We start from the raw sequence: 19,550 nt of genomic DNA on the forward strand, positions 1-19,550 counted from the left end.
GGACGCTGGAGCTCAGAAAGGTGATCACTGGCCCAAGGCCAAACAGCTTGTACGCAGAGGAGTTGGGGATCTGAGCCTCACAGTCCCTTCACTGGGTAGCCTCTACCAGTTGCTGTGGTCTTAGTTAATGGTGCTCCCAGACACCTTTGATGGCAGAGGAAAGACTTCATTTAGCTGCAGATGAGGACCTCCTGGTTTACAAAGGCTGGCAGACATCAGAAGAGGTCATCAGGATAATTCTAACATCTTTTCCCCCGACAGCAGACAGTCTTAGGCTGGGAGTTGGTTTAGGAGCAGCTGCAGTCTGTTCTGAAAGCAGGAGGATGGCCTACTGACAGCCAGCCAGCCATCCTGGCCTGTGATTACAGGATTCTGTTTCCCTACTTGGGGATGCAAATGCAGGTTCCTGGGTCATAAAGGGAGTGTTCAGATTTCTGGGGTGAGGGCTCCCCTTTCAAGTTAGTTACTGTTTTCTGTGTTTCTGTTAAAAGTTTGGAGAGAGGTTGAGATAAGCAAAAATAAGCCCAGTAGGGACAATAAGCTTGATGGGGTGTCCCCATATATATTTTTAAAAGATGTATAAGAAATATTTGCAAAACTCAACAAAAAATGTCTACCTCTAGACACAAGTTAGAAATGCTTGAAGGGAATTTTTCTTTCTTTTTCAACAGCTTGTGAAGAGGTGGAGATACAAGGTCTCCAAGATGCTGCTTGCTCTGCTCTAACAACATCCCCTTTTGGAGATAGGGCCGGCATTTGGCAAGTGACCCAGTGGCTTCTTCTAGATGTAACACTCTGAGAGACCCTTTGCTCCATCTCTGTTTCCCTAGAGGTGACAAACCCTAGAGTTGAGACACGTTAGGGGAGAGAACTTCAGGGACTATTAGATTAAGGGGCCCTTGAGCATGACCTAGCACATCTCTCACCTTTAGGATAAGGAGACTGAGGCACAGGAAGGTGGCTTTTTAAGATCCCTCATCTGTTATTGGCAGAGTCAAGCCCAGGTTTAAGTGACTGAAGACACTTTCCACCGTCTTCAACTTCTAGAAGACAGTGTGGTCCTCTTTGAGGGGATATTGATAGTACCTTGCCTGGTGACATTTGTTAAAAAATATAGCTGTACATGTTTTCAGGGATGAGGAGCACTGTGAGGATGAAAGGATACAGGGGGACTTAGGGGCTTACACATAGCAAATGAACAACAGGCTTCTCATAATTGCAGAATTATGGAAAGAGGGTGACCTGATACTCAAGCATTGCCTAAAAAAGTCTTCCAAGTTGGCAGTTAAAGAATCAAAGTCCTCTGGCAACACTTTCTAATATAAATACACATGCATATTCATTAAGATGCCGCTTGGGCTTTTTGGAAGGCACCTACCTCACTGTTGGCGCTTTCGACAAATGACCCCCCGAACATGGCAGCCATCCACTTGCAGCTACAGATCAGCAGCGGTTTGTGGGCACTGATGGCTCCATCGTCCAACTTAAATGTCACATCTGTCCAAGGATGGAGGAAGCACAAGCCTGTGAGCCAGCCTTGCAGGGGTTCCATCCACATCCATCCGCCTAGTCTCTCATCTCTCTTTCATACCCTTAACACTGATGTGGTGTCTACCCCCACCTTGGGCACCAATTCTCTCCCTGTCCTCCAAGGATTTAAGGAGTAAGCATTTAAAGTTATACGTAAGGTCACAACACAAATACTCTGAACCATAAAGCAACACAAAGGAGAGGAATATTCTTTCCTTATTAAGAAAAGTTTCAACATGGAGAACAGTAGAAAGAATAATAAAACAGTAACTGGTTTATCACATGCTTAATTTTGTCATGTTTGCCTTAACTATATAAAATGTGTGTAGACATTTTTAAACAGCATACTTCAAGAAAAGTTATGGCCAACCTAGACAGCATATTAAAAAGCAGAGACATTAGTTTGCCAACAAAGGTCCGTCTAGTCAAAGCTATGGTTTTTCCAGTGGTCATGCATGGACGTGAAAGTTGGACTATAAAGAAAGTTGACCACTGAAGAATTGATGCTTTTGAACTGTGCTGTTGGAGAAGACTTTTGGGAGTCCTTTGGAGAGCAAGGAGATCCAACCACTCCATCCTAAAGGAAATCAGTCCTGAATATTCATCAGAAGGACTGAGGCTGAAGCTGAAACTCCAATACGCTGGCCACCTGATGTGAAGAGCTGACTTATTGGAAAAGACCCTGATGCTGGGAAAGATTAAAGGTGGGAGGAGAAGGTGACGACAGAGGATGAGATGGTTGGATGGCATCACTGACTCAATGGACATGAGTTTGAGTAAACTCTGGGAGCTGGTGATGGACAGGGAGGCCTGGTGTGCTGCAATTCATGGGGTTGCAGAGTCAAATGCGGCTGAGTGACTGAACTGAATGCACTCCTAACTACTTTGCCCAGAATTTTCTAAAAATAAGGTTCTCCTAGATAACCATACCATTATAACTCTTAAGAAAATCAGTAATAATTCCTTAATATCATCCATTATCTAGTTCATGTCCAATTTTTTCTAATTACTCCCAACTGTTTTTTATAGGTGTTTTTTTTTTTTTTTTTTTTTAAATGAAAAGAACCCAGTTGAGGCTCCCACTCTGTGTTTGGTTACTATCCCTCTCTAGTAAGGAAAAGGAGGTTTCATCAATTTCACTTAAGGTCCATTGTTTCATTTACTGCAGGTAAATCTTTGTAACATTTCTTTTCATTAACTTTCAAGACTCTCTCTCTATCATGATTGTCAATGTTTGGAGTAAATATTACTCAAAGTTTTAAAATTAATTAACAGATTCAGCTACCAGTTATTAAATGCATATTTTGATGACAGGAATTGTGAAAGATGAAGACAAAACCAGAAATATCTATATAATAATGGAAGTCAAGAAGTCAGATTTTTACAATGAAACACACACAGCGAGGACAATTACAGAACAAAAATAGCACAAGCCTATGAGATAGGATAAGCTTGGGCCAGTCACCCATCTTAGATACAGGTTATCAGGATGCTTAAGCAATTATGTAAGGGTGCTGTGGGCAACCCTTGGCACAGTTATCAAAGACAATGAAGGGACAAAAAGCATCTAGACGAGCAGGGCACAAATGGTGAGAACCCAAAGGAGAAGGGAGAGAAACTGATGAGGCTTTCCAGAGGGGACCCTTTCCAGAGGGTCACCAAAATGGCCTCAAGGACCTCAGCGACCCTGGGACCAAAGGGTGCTGATTTTTGCCATGGGTGCATGCTAAATGGTGAGTAGAAAATATCAGGGAAGGAATCCTGAAGGGCAACCATGAGTACTGAGCTCATTGGCTCAGCCTCAGGGGTAGCCTGACCTACCTTTGAGAAGCACTATGACACCATGGGGCTTTGGGAGGCAGCTTGCATTCAAATCCTGGTTCCACCACTGACTGCTGGTATAAACCACAGGTCAGTTACCTAACCTCCCTGCCCCTCAGTTTCCCCATCTGCAAAATGGGGATCATCATATTTTACCCCGAAGTGTGATGAGAATGAAATAGGTGAATACATGTAACTTAGGTACATGGGGGAAAAGTACTTACACACCGTTATCTCCCCCTCCTCATGTCTGGCTAATGATTGATAAAACACAACCAAAGGTACTGATGGCTTTGCCATTGGACCCGCTCACCTGAGAATGTCCCCTTGCTAAGACACTCTTTTATCCGATTGGCTTTCCGGACATGAAATGCTTTCGTAATCTCTTGGTTCATGAAGGCTTCCTTGTTCATGATGTTTTCCACCATCATCCGCAAATCAAACATCTCCAGGACCTCTGCGATCTGAGCCAGGCCCACCAGATCTTTTTCCTTTTCGTCCAGTTGCCCCGTATAGAGAAACTGGAGCAGGGTCCGGAAAGGGCCTGGCTGGACGGACGCGTCCATCCTGACCACGGTCATGGGGCCCAGCCGCTTTGAGATGGGGTTGACCTGCATCTCCTTGTGCATGCCAATGAACCCTTTACTCCAGTCCGACAAGGTCTGTGTCTCTGCCACCAAGTTCTCGGCTTCCAGCCCTGGGGTCTCCTGTTGGGACAGGTTCTGGCTCGAGGGGGTCCACTGATCAGCCTGAGGCGTCCTTGGGGTGCCCTCTTCCTTTTCCTCATCTGGGTCAAGACTCTGTGCCCACCCCTGGGAATCCCTGCTTTGCTTCTCTCTCTCACAAGCTCCTTCACTCCAGTGGGGGGTTTCTTCACAGTCCATTAAAAAAAGATCATAAAACTTGGAAGAGGAGGTAGCGAGGTAAATTCGGTGTGCAAAGATCTGCTCCTGGTCCTGGAGGATGAAGAGGACGTCGGCACACAGAGGATTGTCCAGTAAACAGGCAGCTTCGTTTGTCCCTGTGGAGGGACATTCTGGAACTTTGATGACCGGTGGGGGGGCTTTTGGAGGTAGGAATGGTGCCTGAAGTAAAGGTTTCTGGACTTTCTTCAGGTGGGACTTCCAGAACTGCAAGTGCCGTCGGGAAATGAGCGCCGCTCGGATTGCATTGTCAAACACGTCTTTGATGCCAAACTGGTCAAACACGCTTGTTTCATAGTAGGGTATACCCAGCTCCTTTGCAACCTCTCGGCCTTTTTCTGGGGGCAGAATATCCCCTCTCTTTATGGGCCTGAAATAGAATATTTTTAACATCAGTCTTATTTCAGGAAAAAAATAGTAATCAGGGCCTATCTAAGCACCTAATTGAATTATACATTTAAAATCCTATTCAAACTTTTAGCTAGACTCTTGAAAAATCTCCTACCAACCTCAAATCTTTCAAATACAAAGGACTTATGACGGAAGGGGAAAAAATGCTTTCAGTAGTAACAATGATAACTCAAGCATCAGCCATTTCACTAGCTGTTTGTTCCTGGGTAAGTTACTTAATGTTTTTCTCAGTTTTCCCATCTGTAAAATGGGAAGAATAATAGGAAGTACTTGCATCTTAAAAGATGACTGAAAGATTTAAATGAGATAATTTGCCCAGCATAGTAGCTGTTCCACAGTCAGTGCTTGATCAGTGTTAGCGGATAACCATCATTATTGCCACAATCAGCATCATTTTCACCCTTTTCCCCTTATGCTTACATTTTGCTTTATAATTTAAAAAGGAACCCATGTTCATTTTCTCACTTGGGCCTCCCAGTATCCCTATGGATGCTGTTTTCGTTCTGTATCCTGAAGAAACAGGCAGAAATTTTAAAGGTCCTTTCCACTTGGGAAATGTCTTAAGGTCACATTTTAAAGTCACTGAGAGCACTTTACTAAGCAGTCAGAGTCCAGAACTCCCTAGTTCTAGGCTAAATGATCCATGTCCAACAGCTCACCTAGGTCTCCTCTATTAGTTTTGTGAACTTTCTTTCACATCTCACCCTTTCTCTTCCCCTCTTCAATCAGGCCATCATCTTTTGCCTGGATTAGTACATTAGCCTCTTAACTCATCTTTCTTCAGAATTTTCCACATTTTAACTCACAGCATTCACTGTTACACAAAAATTTCTTATGTACTACAAGCATGACTTAGCTGTAATTCTTTAAAAAAATTTCCTCTGGTTCCATAGAGCCCAGGGAATAAAGTCTATACACTTTAGACTGGCACACAAGGCCCTTTTACAGTCTAATCAACCCCCAAGAAGCCAAGTTTCTGGAATTGGTATTGGCAGAACAGTGCTGTAATTACGATATAACCGCGATCAAGACACAGATGAATTCCAGAACGCAGGCAAGATAGGATGTGTCATTACATTCTTCACAAACACAGACTTGATTCTGAGATGCACTCTTTAGAGATGATCTTCCTAAATAAAATATCTGGTGTACAGGACCAAGGGTGATGTGTGTGTGTGACAGGGACAGGTCTTAGGAGAAATAAGGTAATACTGGGTAGAATTTGGATTTGAGGATCTAGATGGAAAACAGGGAAAACTGCATGGAGTTGCAGAGGTGGAAGTGAAGTGCAGAAAAGAAGGGTTAACTTCAAGCTTTGCTCCTATGGACTTTTGTGGATTGCTAATGGATAAATCTCTTTAAGACTTAGCTCAGATACCACCTCCTTCATGAAACCTCAGCATTGTCTACGGAAAGGACTGCCCTGGAGCTCTGTAACTCTCCTTCAGGCCTCCACACCTGCAGGGTGTGAGGCCCGAGTATCCTAACCTTTGACACAGAAAGGTCTGAGGCCTGGGGCTAGTCTCTCATTTGCCAGGAGGCCTCTTTCCCTCTGCATGGCTTATAATATTCAGTTCCTAGTCCATGTATTTAAGACTAGAAGGAACATGAAATGTTTTCAGGACATTTATCCAAGATGTACCTAGAACATCAGAAATTATCTTGACAAAGTACCACTTCCTTTTGCTGTGAGAGCATAAAAACTTACATCCATATAAAATTTTATAATAAGCTTATTAAGGCAAAGTACCTACTACCTGGAAGGAAGGCAGTAATATCAACATTTTGGGAAAAGCTATGTTCACCAGCAAAAAGCAGAGTTAAGCATAAAACACATATACAATTATTTTTAGAAAGAATATTGTAGGAGTACATGTTTTAAACAAACTTTTATTCCTCCCAAGATTGGTATCCACATTTTATATAGATGGAAACAAATCCTCCTTCAAGTTGTATTTTAAATGTGTGACACTCTAAAAATAACACCACCAGAGAGCCATTTAAAAAGCAGTATTGCTATTTTTAACCATAGGTCTATATAATCTTTAAAAACTGGGCATGGCCACCTCAGGAATGAAATACTCTAAGAAGTTGGATGGAGGAAAATGAGGTTAAAAATACTTGGATATGAGTATTTGCATGAATTTGATGTTCCTGGGGCCAAGAATCATAGATGGTGGCTCTGAATTTCACTTCAGTTCAGTTCAGTTTAGTTGCTCAGTCATGTCTGATTCTTTGAAACCCCATGGACTGCAGCATGCCAGGCTTCCCTCTCTATCACCAACTCCTGGAGCTTACTCAAACTCATGTCCATTGAGTTGGTGATGCCATTCAACCATCTCATCCTCTGTTGTCCCCTTCTCCTCCCACCTTCAATCTTTCTCAGCATCAGGGTCTTTACAAATGAGTCAGCTCTTCACAACAGGTGGCCGAAGTATTGGAATTTCAGCTTCAGCATCAGTCCTTCCAGTGTATATTCAGGACTGATCTCCTTTAGGATGGACTGGTTGGATCTCCCTGCAGTCCAAGGGACTCTCAAGAGTCTTCTCCAACACCACAGCTCAAAAGCATCAATTCTTTGGTGCTCATCTTTCTATATGGTCCAACTCTCACATCCGTACATGACTATCCAGACATGAATTTCACTTACCTTTATTATAAATATTAATTTCCAAAAAGACATTATTATGAGTAACTAACATTTTGTTTAACACTTTACCAAGTTCAAAGTGCTTACTTGTTTTTTTGGCTGTACTTGGCAACATACAGGATCTTAGGTCCCCAACCAGGAATCAAACCAGCCCCTCTTGCATTGGGAGCTGACTCTTAACCACTGGACTGCCAGGGAAGGCCCCAAAGCACTTTTATAAACCATATCCTAATTAGAGAACTCACTTTAAGCTCTAGCCAACCATTTTACAAAAATGGATTCCTGACTAAGAGGTGATGGTGAAATGAACATTGGGGTACATGTGTCTTTTAGAATTGTGGTTTTCTCATGGTATATGCCCAAGCGGGATTTCTGGGTCAGATGATTTACTGCTAGTTTTTAAAGGAATCTCCATACTGTTTTCCATAATGGCTGTGTCAGTTTACTTCCTACCAACAGTGCAGGTGGGTTCCCTTTTCGTCACATCCTCTCCAGCATTTATTGTTTATAGATTTTTTTTTGATGACCATTCTGACTGGCGTGAGGTGATACCTCATTGTACTTTTGATTTGCATTTCTCTAATAATGAGCAATGTTGAGCATCTTTTCCTGTGTTTATTGGCCACTTGTATGTCTTCTTTCATCTGTATGCAGTTCAGGAAGCAACAGTTAGAACTGGACATGGAACAGCAGATTGGTTCCAAATAGGAAAAGGAGTATGTCAAGAATATTTACTGTCACCCTGCTTATTTAACTTAAATGCAGAGTACATCATGAGAAACACTGGGCTAGATGAAGCACAAGCTGGAATCAAGATTGCTGGGAGAAATATCAATAACCTCAGATATGCAGATGACACCACCCTTATGACAGAAAGTGAAGAGGAACTAAAGAGCCTCTTGATGAAAATGAAAGAGGAGAGTGAAAAAGTTGGCTTAAAGCTCAACACTCAGAAAACAAAGATCATGGCATCTGGCCTCATTACTGCATGGCAAATAGATGGGAAAACAGTGGAAACAGTGGCTGACTATTTTTTTGGGCTCCAAAATCACTGCAGATGGTGACTGCAGCCATGAAATTAAAAGACGCTTACTCCTTGGAAGAAAAGTTATGACCAACCTTGACAGCATATTAAAAAGCAGAGACATTACCAACAAAGGTCTGTTTAGCCAAAGCTATCGTTTTGCCAGTAGTCATGTATGGATGTGAGAGTTAGACCATAAAGAAACCTAAGCGCAGAAGAATTGATGCTTTTGAATTGTGGTGTTGGAGAAGACTTTTCAGAGTCCCTTGAACTGCAAGGAGATCCAACCAGTCCATCCTAAAGGAAATCAGTCCTGAATATTCATTTTAAGGACTGATGCTGAAGCTGAAACTCCAATACTTTGGTCACCTGATGTGAAGAACTGACTCATTTGAAAAGACCCTTATGCTGAGAAAGACTGAAGGCGGGAGGAGAAGGGGATGACAGAGGATGAGATGGTTGGATGGCATCACCGACTCAATGGACATGAGTCTGGGTAAGCTCCAGGAGTTGATGATGGACAGGGAAGCCTGGCATGCTGCAGTTCATGGGGTCACAAAGAGTTGGACACAACTGAGAGACTGAACTGAAGTGATGTGTTCTTTGGAGAAATGTCTGTTTATGTCTTCTGCCCATTTTTTGATTGGGTTATTTGTTTTTCTGATATTGAACTGTATGAACTGCTAATAGATTTTGGAGATTAACCCTTTGTCAGTTGCTTCATTTGCAGCCAGTACATGAAAACAACCTAGATGTCTATCTCCACATGAATGGATAAAGAAGTTGTGGTATATTTATACAATGGAATATTACTTAGCCATAAAAAGGAACATATCTGAGTCAGTTGTAGTGAGGTAGATAACCCTAGAGCCTCTTATACAGAGTGAAATAAGTCAGAGAAAAACAAGTATTGTATATTAATGCATACATATATAGTACTGATGAACCTAGCAGAGAACAGACTTTTGGACACAGTGGGAGAAGGTGAAGGCGGGATGAATTGAGAAAGTAGCATTGACACATATACACTACCATGTGTAAGACAGATAGATAATGGGAGGTTGCTAAATAACACAGGGAGCCTAGCCTGGCACTCTGTGATGACCTAGAGGGGTGGGATGTGGGAAGGGGAGGGAGGGTCAGGAGGGACTGAATACACACACACACACACTATTCATTTGCACTGTTGTATGGCAGAAATCAACACAAAACTGTAAAGCAATTTTCCAACAATTAAAAAAATAAGCAAAATTTTTTACAGAAGAGGTAATGGTGAACATGAGAGGGGTCAGGACATATCCCGTCCTCACGATTAACAAGCTAACTTAAAGCATTCAGACTGATTGATGGGATCTCAGAGCCACTGAAGAACAGAACCCAAGGCTCCAAAGATATCTGCTACCTCTAAATTTTAATTTAACTGGCACACTGAGTCCCTTGGCTTACCTTGCTAAAGGGCGTCTGGCTCTATTAACAGCTTCAAGATCAGCATAGCGGAGATCTAGCTGGCAGCCAACTAGAACAACAGGTGTGCGAGGGCAAAAGTGCTTGATTTCTTGATACCACATGGTTTTCACATGATTTAGGGAATTGGGATTAGCGATCGAAAAACAGAGGACCACAACATCCGACCTACAAGGAAATCACAAAAGAAGCTGTATTGCTTTTTCACTTTTATTTTCTCTTCTATCATTAGGGTTCCTCCCCTTCCCCATCCATCAAATGCCATATCATTTCACAATTAAAAAAAAAGACCAGATATTAAAATACATCTTGGAGTCATGCAAACAGCCCATTAAGCCCCCACATTCCAGCACCCACACAGCCCGAGTTCAAGTCCATGTTGCACTGCAGGAGGCCTAGGCATTGAAAAGTTCTGGATGAAGTTATTTCACAGGATAGATGGTTACCCAAACTGGACTCAGTCCTGGAACCACCACATGCTGAACTATTTCTGTTCATCACAAGAAATAGTTTCAAGATAAAAGAAAATGATAAAAACTACTATTTACCAGTGTAAACAGAAAGGTGATGATGACTCAGTGAGATAAAGCGAACAGTTTAAACAATACAGAAAATGTAACAGGTATTTGCTGTACAGGGTCGGCAAATACACAGAAGGATTTCTTCCCTCCTTCACCCTTAAGCACAAATGCAGACAGCACAACCACTTAATCTGTTTCTGAAAAGAAAAAGTCCTGAATTTGCAGGAATTTCCACTTTTTGCTAGGTATAAGGTAAGAAAGTAGTATTTAACAAAAAACTAGCCAGAGTTAGATGGATGGCTAATAAGATGAGAAAATGTTGGAAGCAGATTTATCAAATGTTAATATATGACACATAGCAGGTATATGGAAGGAGGAAAATTGTTTTGTAATCAGTTGTGATGTAAGAATCTTCCATGTTTTATATAATAACTTACCATTCTAGAAGCCAAAGAACTGTTTTACAAAACAGTTGTTCAATTATGATGTTTGATAGATAACTGCTAGAAGGGATCTTTAATAAGAATTATAAACCATCTTTCTAGGTTAAAATATGCAGAATGATGACATTGAAAACATGGAGGCAGGAAAATATAAAGAACAGAAAAAGTTATACCAAGGATTCAAGACTGTTTTGCAGTTATATTCAGAAATAAACTTATAACTTTATTAGATGTTAATTTATTGCCTTTATTATTTATGTAATGAGAAGAATGAAGTTGATGAATCAAAACACCTTCTTTTTAAATCATTAATGAGCTTTTCTCCCTACATATCAATGAAGACAAACAAATATATCCAGGCAACCATAAAATTTCTAAAAATAATCATTTGCAATGCAGCAAACTGCAGGGTGCTTACATTAAATGTAATTCACAAGTTGAGTCTTAAATTTATATCCAAGAAAAACTGCACCAGACCACAACCAATAGAAAAATCCTGACATTAAAATATTTACAAATTATAAAGGAGGACCTAGGACTCAAAGCAGATGAGTGTATTAATCTGCATGTTTAAAATGTCCTTGAAATAAAGAGCTTATCAAAAATTCCTGGGCACTGGAAAATATAATGTGTGTAAAAATATGCATAACTATATAAACGAAAGGGAAGCATGTCTTGTCTTTGGAATTCTGATTTAGTTAGTAGAATATTCTGTGCACAGTCTTACTTCTAATCAGCATAAATAACGGTATCCCGTAAAGTCAAGAACGCTTTGAATTTTACATTTTTTTAGGAGCAGAGTCTTCTATTATTCATAATACTATTTCTATAGGATATCTGATACAGCTCTGGTATAAGCTTCATCCCAATCATAAAATGAAGCCGTCAAGAATTCCAGCACAGTGAGAGTAATATGGCAATATCTGAGGTTCAAAATCATACAGAAAGAATTGAAGAACTACATCCAGCACGTAAATGTGGAATAGTAAATATATATATGTAATAAAATTGTGCTAATTCGTACCTTCTATTTCCATATTAAGGCACACTGCTATAAAGGAAATCATTTTCAGAGCTTAATTTATATGACAGACATGTAGCAAAATGTCAATTCTGTTACCTAATTTTATGATACAGCATGTGAGGTTTTGAAATCAGAGCTAGCTCGGTTGCCAAGGTTACCGTGCTAACACTCATGCCATTGAACATATACTAGTTGCTATCCAGATGACCTGTAAACAAGTACAGACAGGACCCTGGGGGTTGGAAAAAATGGAATCTGCCGATGATAACAGCACAATGCCATTGCACAATACAGGTCCGGAGGGCCCAATTTCTAACTATGTCACATCAATATCTCAGTGCATGAAATGCTGTTGGAAAGCTGGAAAAATAATTCAATGCTCTGTAAACATTTTGCTTCAAAAGGATGATGGTTAAAGAGAAGAGGTTGTACTGAGAGCAACACTACCTCTGAAGCAAAAATAACTTATTGAGTCAAAATTCTATTTGCATCCTTGAAATGAAGTTATCCTTTTTCTAAAAAAAAAAAATTTTAAACGAACATTTAGATGCTATGAGAATCTGTCCCCATGATTTTACATTGGAAGCAGATAAAAAATTAAATCATATTTGATCTACCAACCTGCTTAAATGTCTTTAACCCTTCTTGATTTAAATACCAATTCAAGTTAAGAAACATGACATACAGATTATACAGAATCTTTGTGTTAAGTCCTGCTGTATAAATGCAGTGTCCTAAAACTGATTTTAAGCAAAAGCCTGAGGATCAATGGATGTAGGGACAGGACTGTAGAAAGATGCTGCACTGACACATTCCTCCTCCCCTAGCATTCTTTTCTAATTCCTAAATTTCAACATATCAGTGTCCTCTATGATATAAACACCTATATAACCAAGTAACTATTTTGAGAATGCCATTTATTCCCTCTAGATTTTGAGCCATTTTCCTATCTAGTTGAAGGCACAAAACCTGCAGCTAAGAATATCTCCAGCTTTAGGCAGAATTCCAAGGAGCTACAGATAGTAAATAACTTTTAATCAAAACATTCATTCCTGGGGAGAGACTGTTCAATGTCTGACATGAGTTTGTGTTTAAAAATGCCATTCCTGTGAGAGATAAAAAGAAAAAGGCAAGCTCTAGCATTTCTGCTTCCAAGGCTTTGTTACATTTTTTTAACTTTGAAGAGTTGTGTTTAAAATAACTGAGTTGAATTTAAAAAAATAATTGGGAGGGGGAGGTGTGATGAGGACATTCGCACATATTAGGCAGCAGAGTTGGCCTAGAAATGACCTCAGGGTTCCTGTTTCAGCTGTAAAAAGAATCTGATAGGATTTAAATGGAGTCTTATAGCTATTTGGAGTAGAAAGTATAAGAATTCGAGAATGCTGAGGCCAAAAGAACATAGGAGACAAAACTCAAGCTTCAGAACTTGAATACTGAGAAGAGTAGGAAGAGATTTGGATTTTTTTTTTTTTTTTTTTGACCGCGCTAAGTGGTCTTATTCTTTTAAAGAAACTCAAGATTACACAGGATCTAAGTGTATGGTCTTGGTTGCTTGCCTATGAATGTTTATTTATTTATTTGTTTTGCGAAAACTGTGATTTATTGTTTCTAAGGGGAATACACCAGTACAAAAGTTTCACTAGGGTACTGACACATCAAATAATGCCTGTGAAACAATTCGAAGTAAATTCACCAGTATGTGTTGAAAGAATTGCAGATCTCCAGTTTAATGGAGCTGTGGGAGGTAGGGAGGAGACCAGAGAGGGACCTAGTCATCCCCCAAATGCTTGAGCTGATAAAGCTGTCAATTGTAGCAGCTCTTCTTCTATAAGAGTATGTAATAATAAACAAATAAAAAACATTATTTTTTTTTTGCTATCTTTGAAGAAGAACACTGGCCAAAGATAGCATGCAAAAGATTGGCAAAGATATTTGGATAGCATAAGGAATGTATGCAAAGTTGGGCCAATCTTTGTTGGAGGATTAAAGAAAAATAATCTGAAAAAATACAATTTACCCACATATCTTAGCCCAAGACAGACTTTTAAAAAATGCACTATATTATTATATTCTTTACTGTATATTGCTATGGGCACAGAGTGAAATTTTTTTACATGAAGTCTTTAAAAAATAGATTGCTATTAAATATAAGGTGGATTTTCCTTTTAGGGTAATACTGTATGTGAGTGTGTATATACATATTTTTTTCTCTTTCAAGCTGGACTTGAAACACCAAATGCCACCCATTCTCATGGCCAGTCTTTATCATCTAGATTCAAACATAGCAAACTTGGTGGGAAAAGATCAGGGAAGCAAACAGAAATGAAATTCATCCCTTGAAGAAGTGGTCGAAAAGGAGAGAGATAATAATATCAAATATTTTCTATTGGGAATGAATTGTCCATGTTCTCTACTATCACAAAAGTACTTTCTATCTTTTTAGTTTGTCTTCCCTTTTCTAGTTCTACCTGCTTTGCCACCACTGTCCAGCTAAAGAGCTGTGCACCTTGGGTTTTCTTATCTGCTTAAGTGAAAAAAAAAAAATTGCTAAATTATCCAGGCCGGCATGGGCAATATGAGGACAGTAGATTCCATCCAGTCCTCCAGAGAGCCGTGAGCAGGACATCCACAGGCTCCCATCCAACTGGCCTCTTCCAGTCTCTTCTCTTACTGAGACCCTTGGTGACCAAGAATAAGCTGACAATTCTGTTTACCTGGATCTTCTTGGAAGTCTATCCTTCTTAACATATAGTTTTATACTTTTTCTATGGTAGGATTCCATATCTTTATGTCACTGTTGCCTATTATTATTTCTTTTTTAAGTAGAGACTCCCATATCCTTCATTGGTAGAGATCATGATCACATTTCAATGTGTTTGTTTGTTAACATACACCAGTCTTCCTCTGGCAAAGACTCAAGTAGATGTCCCTGACCTCCTCCTCCCACCCCAATAACCAAGGTAGGCTCTTTACAGAAACATTTTAAAAACCATTAATGTCAACAATACACCTTTCATGCATGTAGTCTGACAGTGCTGTGCAAACAGACAGATCAAAACATCACAAAACAGCTGGGAGCATGGCAGAAAAAAGGAATGTGTAACACGTGGCTTTGGAAAGTTTTAGTAGGGGAGCAGCCCGGTGTGTATGAGATGTGGAGGGAGTTGTCAGTGATGGTGAACATAACCACCTGGAGATGAATGGCTGTGTAAACTCATACTCATGGAAAATGGAGAGGCCTGTAGGGGAGCGCCTGGCAGGGGTCTGGGGAGAGCAGGGCAGTAACATGCAGCGCCCTGGATGTGAGCAGAGAAATCAAGTCAATACTTTACCAATAGCAGTGAGGCTTCTTAAGTACAGATGTTATGTGGGGAAAACTGAAAACACCCTGAAATATATTCAGATTTGGGAGTGATTAGCATGCATAACTATTTCTCCCAAGCCCGTAATTGTATGTTTAGTAGGAAGCAACATTTTAAATCAGTCTTCCCCCACCCTCCAAAAATGGGACTAAAGCGATGCACACTCTTAAGTGCAGGAAAGCCATACCAACATCCCACCAATGCCACCGAATCCTAAGATAGATAATACCCAATCTTAAAAACGGTTGGTTCTGCCATCATGTTGCAAAAATTAGAGAAGCCAATGACCTGATCATATAAAAGCCTGTGTTATCATTCAATGTAACCAACTATTTTTTTAAACTTGATATTTTTCAATCTATGCCATTTTTCAATCTATGCTTCCTTTAGAGTACAAATCTTCTATGACTTATGATGGGGTTATGTCCTGATAAATCCATCATAAATTGGAAATATCATAAATCAAAAATGTATTTAATATACCTAACCTACCAAACATCATAGCTTAGTTGAGCCTACCCTAAACGTGCTCAGAACACTTACATTAGTGTACAGCTGGGCAACATCATTGAACAAAAAGGCCGAATACTGTATACTGAATACTGTGCTGAATGTGAAGAATGCTTATCTGGGTACAGAATAGTTGTAAATGTATCAATTGTTTACCCTGTTGACTGTGTGGCTGACTGGGAGCAGGGCTAGTACTTGGATATAGCCAACCTGGGGAAAAGATCAGAATTCAAAGTATGTTTTCTACTGAATGTGTTATTACTTTTGCACCATCATAAAACAGAAAAACTATAAGTTAGACCATTGTAAGTTAGAGACCGTCTGCATTCTTACACCTCACACAATGATCAGAAAAAAGTGAATGCATATGAAACAGTGTGAAGCACAAGTAAGTGATTCAAAGAAACAGTGTAAGCAAGCTCATTTACCTCCTGGTCAATGAAAGCAGGAAACACTGACACAGAAAAGACTTCCTTAACAGGAGAAGATGAAATTGTAGGAATAAATTCCCTGCCTACTTCTCCTCATTCTCATTTCTCTCTGGCTTGCTCTGAAGCTGCATGACTGAGGAGTTGCCTTCCTTCGTGAAGGTTGACGTTTTCTCCTAAGAGCAAGGCTAGCTGCACATATAACAGCGCCGACATGTCAGCCAGACTGCCAGATGGGAGGACTCTGTGATTAAACTCCTTGACTCTTCTGAAACCAAACTACGTAAACTAGTAAGATCATCCCACCACTTTTACCCAGGTCTCGCCCCAGGCCTCTGTAAAATGATAAAGGTACAGGACCTGCCAAGTCACTTGTCCAGTATTAATAAGCAATCATTCAATCATTTCTCCCAGAATATTAACTGATATCCTACTATGTGGCGGATGCTCTTCCAGACACTGGGGACACAGCAACTAGTTAAAGACACAAATCACTGTCCTCAGTATGCTTATCTGCATCACGCTTATATTCTACCAGAGAACAGAGACAACAAGCAAAAAATGTAGGTAAAATATTTAGTATGCTAGATGACAGTACTATGTAGGAAAGTGGGCAGGGTAATGGGAAGAGAAACACTGGAAAGCAGAAGCTGCTGTTGAAATGAGGTGGCTATGGAGGGCCTTCCTGAAAAGGTGATATCTCAGTAAAGACCTGAAGGAAGTGAAGGAGCTGACATGTTGATATCTTGGGGGAAGAACACTGTGGAAGAGGAAACATCTAAGGCAAAGGTCCTGAGGCAGGAGCATTCCTGTGGTGTTTCCCTGATGGTGAGGGGGAAAAACAGCAAGAGCTGAGCACAGAGGCAATGCTGTCTGAGATACAGAGGGCCTCAGGGGTGTATGGCTCTTACTCTGAGTGAACTGGTAGATGATTAGGGGTTTTTGAGCAGAATGAGAAAAAGTATGTTTTAACAGGATCACCCTACTGCTAAAATAACTCCTAAATAGTGGTGAAGGGTGGGTTGTCAGAAGGCATAAGACAGTAGGAGAGGACAGCTAAAAAAATAATCATCCAGAGAGAGCTGATGGTGACTTTGTCCTGGGAGCAGTACAGGTGGTAAGAGGTGGCTGCGTTAGTTAAATATGTGGAGGGTAGAGTCACTGGGGTCTGCTGATGGAGCAGGTAGGGGACATGAGCAAAAGGAGTTGAGAATGATGCTGGAAGTTTTTCTCTGAGCAATTCTTTCTTCCCTGTTCCTGGTACTGACATCTTTAGTTCAGCATTTTAACCCTGTATTGTAACTCTTCATGCTGCTGGCTTTCCCCACTGCTCTTAGTTTCATCTTTAGGGATTCTGTTTTGTTTCTTTCATGGTGCACAACACAGTGTTTGTAACAAAAGAGAACTTCAGTGACTGCTTATAAAGTAAAAAAGCCTTGTAGATTCTGAAGGATGTAGATGCAAGTATGTCTGCAGACTCAAAATCTAAAAGAAATTTAGGCCTAAGATAAGCCGGTTAGGGGGTATGTTTAACTTTTAATAAAAAATGATATGTGAACTATTATATTTCTTCAGACAATTATTGCTGAAAGATAACTGTATAATCTGGAGGAGGAAATCGCAACCTACTCAAGTATTCTTGCTAGGAAAATCCCATGGACAGAGGAGTCTGGTGGGCTACAGTCTGTAGGGTCGCAAAGAGTCAGACACGATTGAGCATGCATGCTCGTGTATATCATCTCTGGTCTATAGCAGAGCTTATCCACTAAATATATATTTTTAAATTATTTGAATTTATCTTAAAAATCTACTTGTCCCACCTAATTGGATACTTTCATAATGCCAGAATAAAAATGGATTAATGATCTCTTCTAGGAATTAAAATTATATCCAGAAGCAAAAAGGAAATATAAAGAAATGCACAAGTTATTTTCAGGATTAATTCTGGATTAGTTTCACAGAATTAAGGGTTAAGATAACATCCTCCATTTCACAGGCCATCTTGTTTTTTAAAAAACACACCAACTCCCCCAATCTCCAAAAGCACTGAAATAGAAAGATAACCAAGGCAATGAATTTAAAAGAGATTTTTTCTAATTTGCTTTATTTTTTGTTCAGTACTTTATCCTTCTAACTGTATTTTCTAGACTGGGGAAAGATCTGGGGAAAGATCAAAGTAGTGAAATAATTTTAGAAATCTGATAAATGGTCAATATTAAAAGTTGCTGATAATGACTGCTGTTAAGATTCACCAAGAAAAATATCTGTGAAAGTGGTTTGTAAACATAAGGTACCAATTATTGTCAGACAAATATGGTTTATAGTTTCAAAAGTCACCAAATATATATCTCGTATATTGTGGTTAATAAGAATGGCAGGACATTCTCAACAAGAGATCTTTCCCTTTGGCTTACCAGCTCATTGATATGGAATTGCTGAAAGATGGTAATAGAATTATCCTCTGAAGATACTGCAGAATTACTCAGCAGTCTCTTTCTTCTAAACACCTATTTTATATGGGAAAACTGTGCAGGCTGAAATACATTTTTTTCATCAGAAGATTCCGGTATAGAAACATCACAAACTGTTGTTTTCTCTTTGTCCATGATGAGCAGGCAACACACTTAGCTGTATTTGACCCAACATGTCAAGCTTGCAGTTATTAAGCAGTAACAGAAAAAAGGTAAAAAGAGGCAGAACACATGACGTTAATGTATTGAACAGTGCATATGTTCCTCATCTCTTTACCCATCTCAGCTGCCTCATTATTCATGTCTGTGGGATCTTTTGGGTCCACAAATGTTTTCCTGGGCTCAACCACAAAGGACCATTTTTCCCAGCCATGTGACCAGTGTTTGGGCAGCAGCCAGCATCCTTCCAGGTCCTGGAACACAAGTGACCCCAGTCATCAGTCAAGCCCCGTTCCTATCTCATCTGGCACTGCTGTTTCCCAAGGACATTTTCATGCTGGGGAGAGTACTGGGTTGGGCACAGGAATCCCAGCTCTTCTGATATTTTGTCTTCTGGTTACAATACAAGATATGTACCAGCTCAGAGCAGGAAGGACAGTGGGGGGCAGTAGGTTAGGGGTAACACAGACATATTTTCTGTGTGCCAGGTGATTTGGCATCACTGCAATCCTGTGCTTGAGCACTTCAGTACAGAATCCATAAATTTCTACTACATTAAAAATTTTTAATTACTTGTATACATTTAGTCTAATAGATTTTTCTGTTTTGGATTAGCACAAAGCAGTAGTAATCCACCTTCAATTGTTTTACTTAATGCCCTCCTCTATGGGTAAATGGATTAAAAAGATAAGTATATAATTATTTTTTAAAATAATTCTTATAAAGAGCTTGGAAATGATACCCAGAGGAGAAACAAACTATAGTTGGAAAAACATTAGTGTTAATACATGCAATTCTCTGTTTAA

General features: G+C 39.9%; 1 protein-coding gene across 3 annotated transcripts in view; it reads right to left on the reverse strand.

Moving 5' to 3' along the window:
• The window catches only part of RHOBTB1 (Rho related BTB domain containing 1), a 77,384-nt gene that overhangs the window by 12,992 nt on the left and 44,842 nt on the right, over positions 1-19,550 (reverse strand). For all 3 annotated transcript variants that reach the window (XM_065922394.1, XM_065922395.1, XM_065922393.1), the window contains 3 exons: positions 9,806-9,991; positions 3,665-4,644; positions 1,379-1,497 (listed from right to left, as the gene is read on the reverse strand). In XM_065922394.1, coding sequence (XP_065778466.1) covers positions 1,379-1,497; positions 3,665-4,644; positions 9,806-9,991 — 1,285 coding nt within the window. The remainder of the gene's footprint in view (positions 1-1,378; positions 1,498-3,664; positions 4,645-9,805; positions 9,992-19,550) is intronic.

Source organism: Muntiacus reevesi, chromosome 2, assembly GCF_963930625.1.
Source record: "Muntiacus reevesi chromosome 2, mMunRee1.1, whole genome shotgun sequence".
Taxonomy (NCBI): domain Eukaryota; kingdom Metazoa; phylum Chordata; class Mammalia; order Artiodactyla; family Cervidae; genus Muntiacus; species Muntiacus reevesi.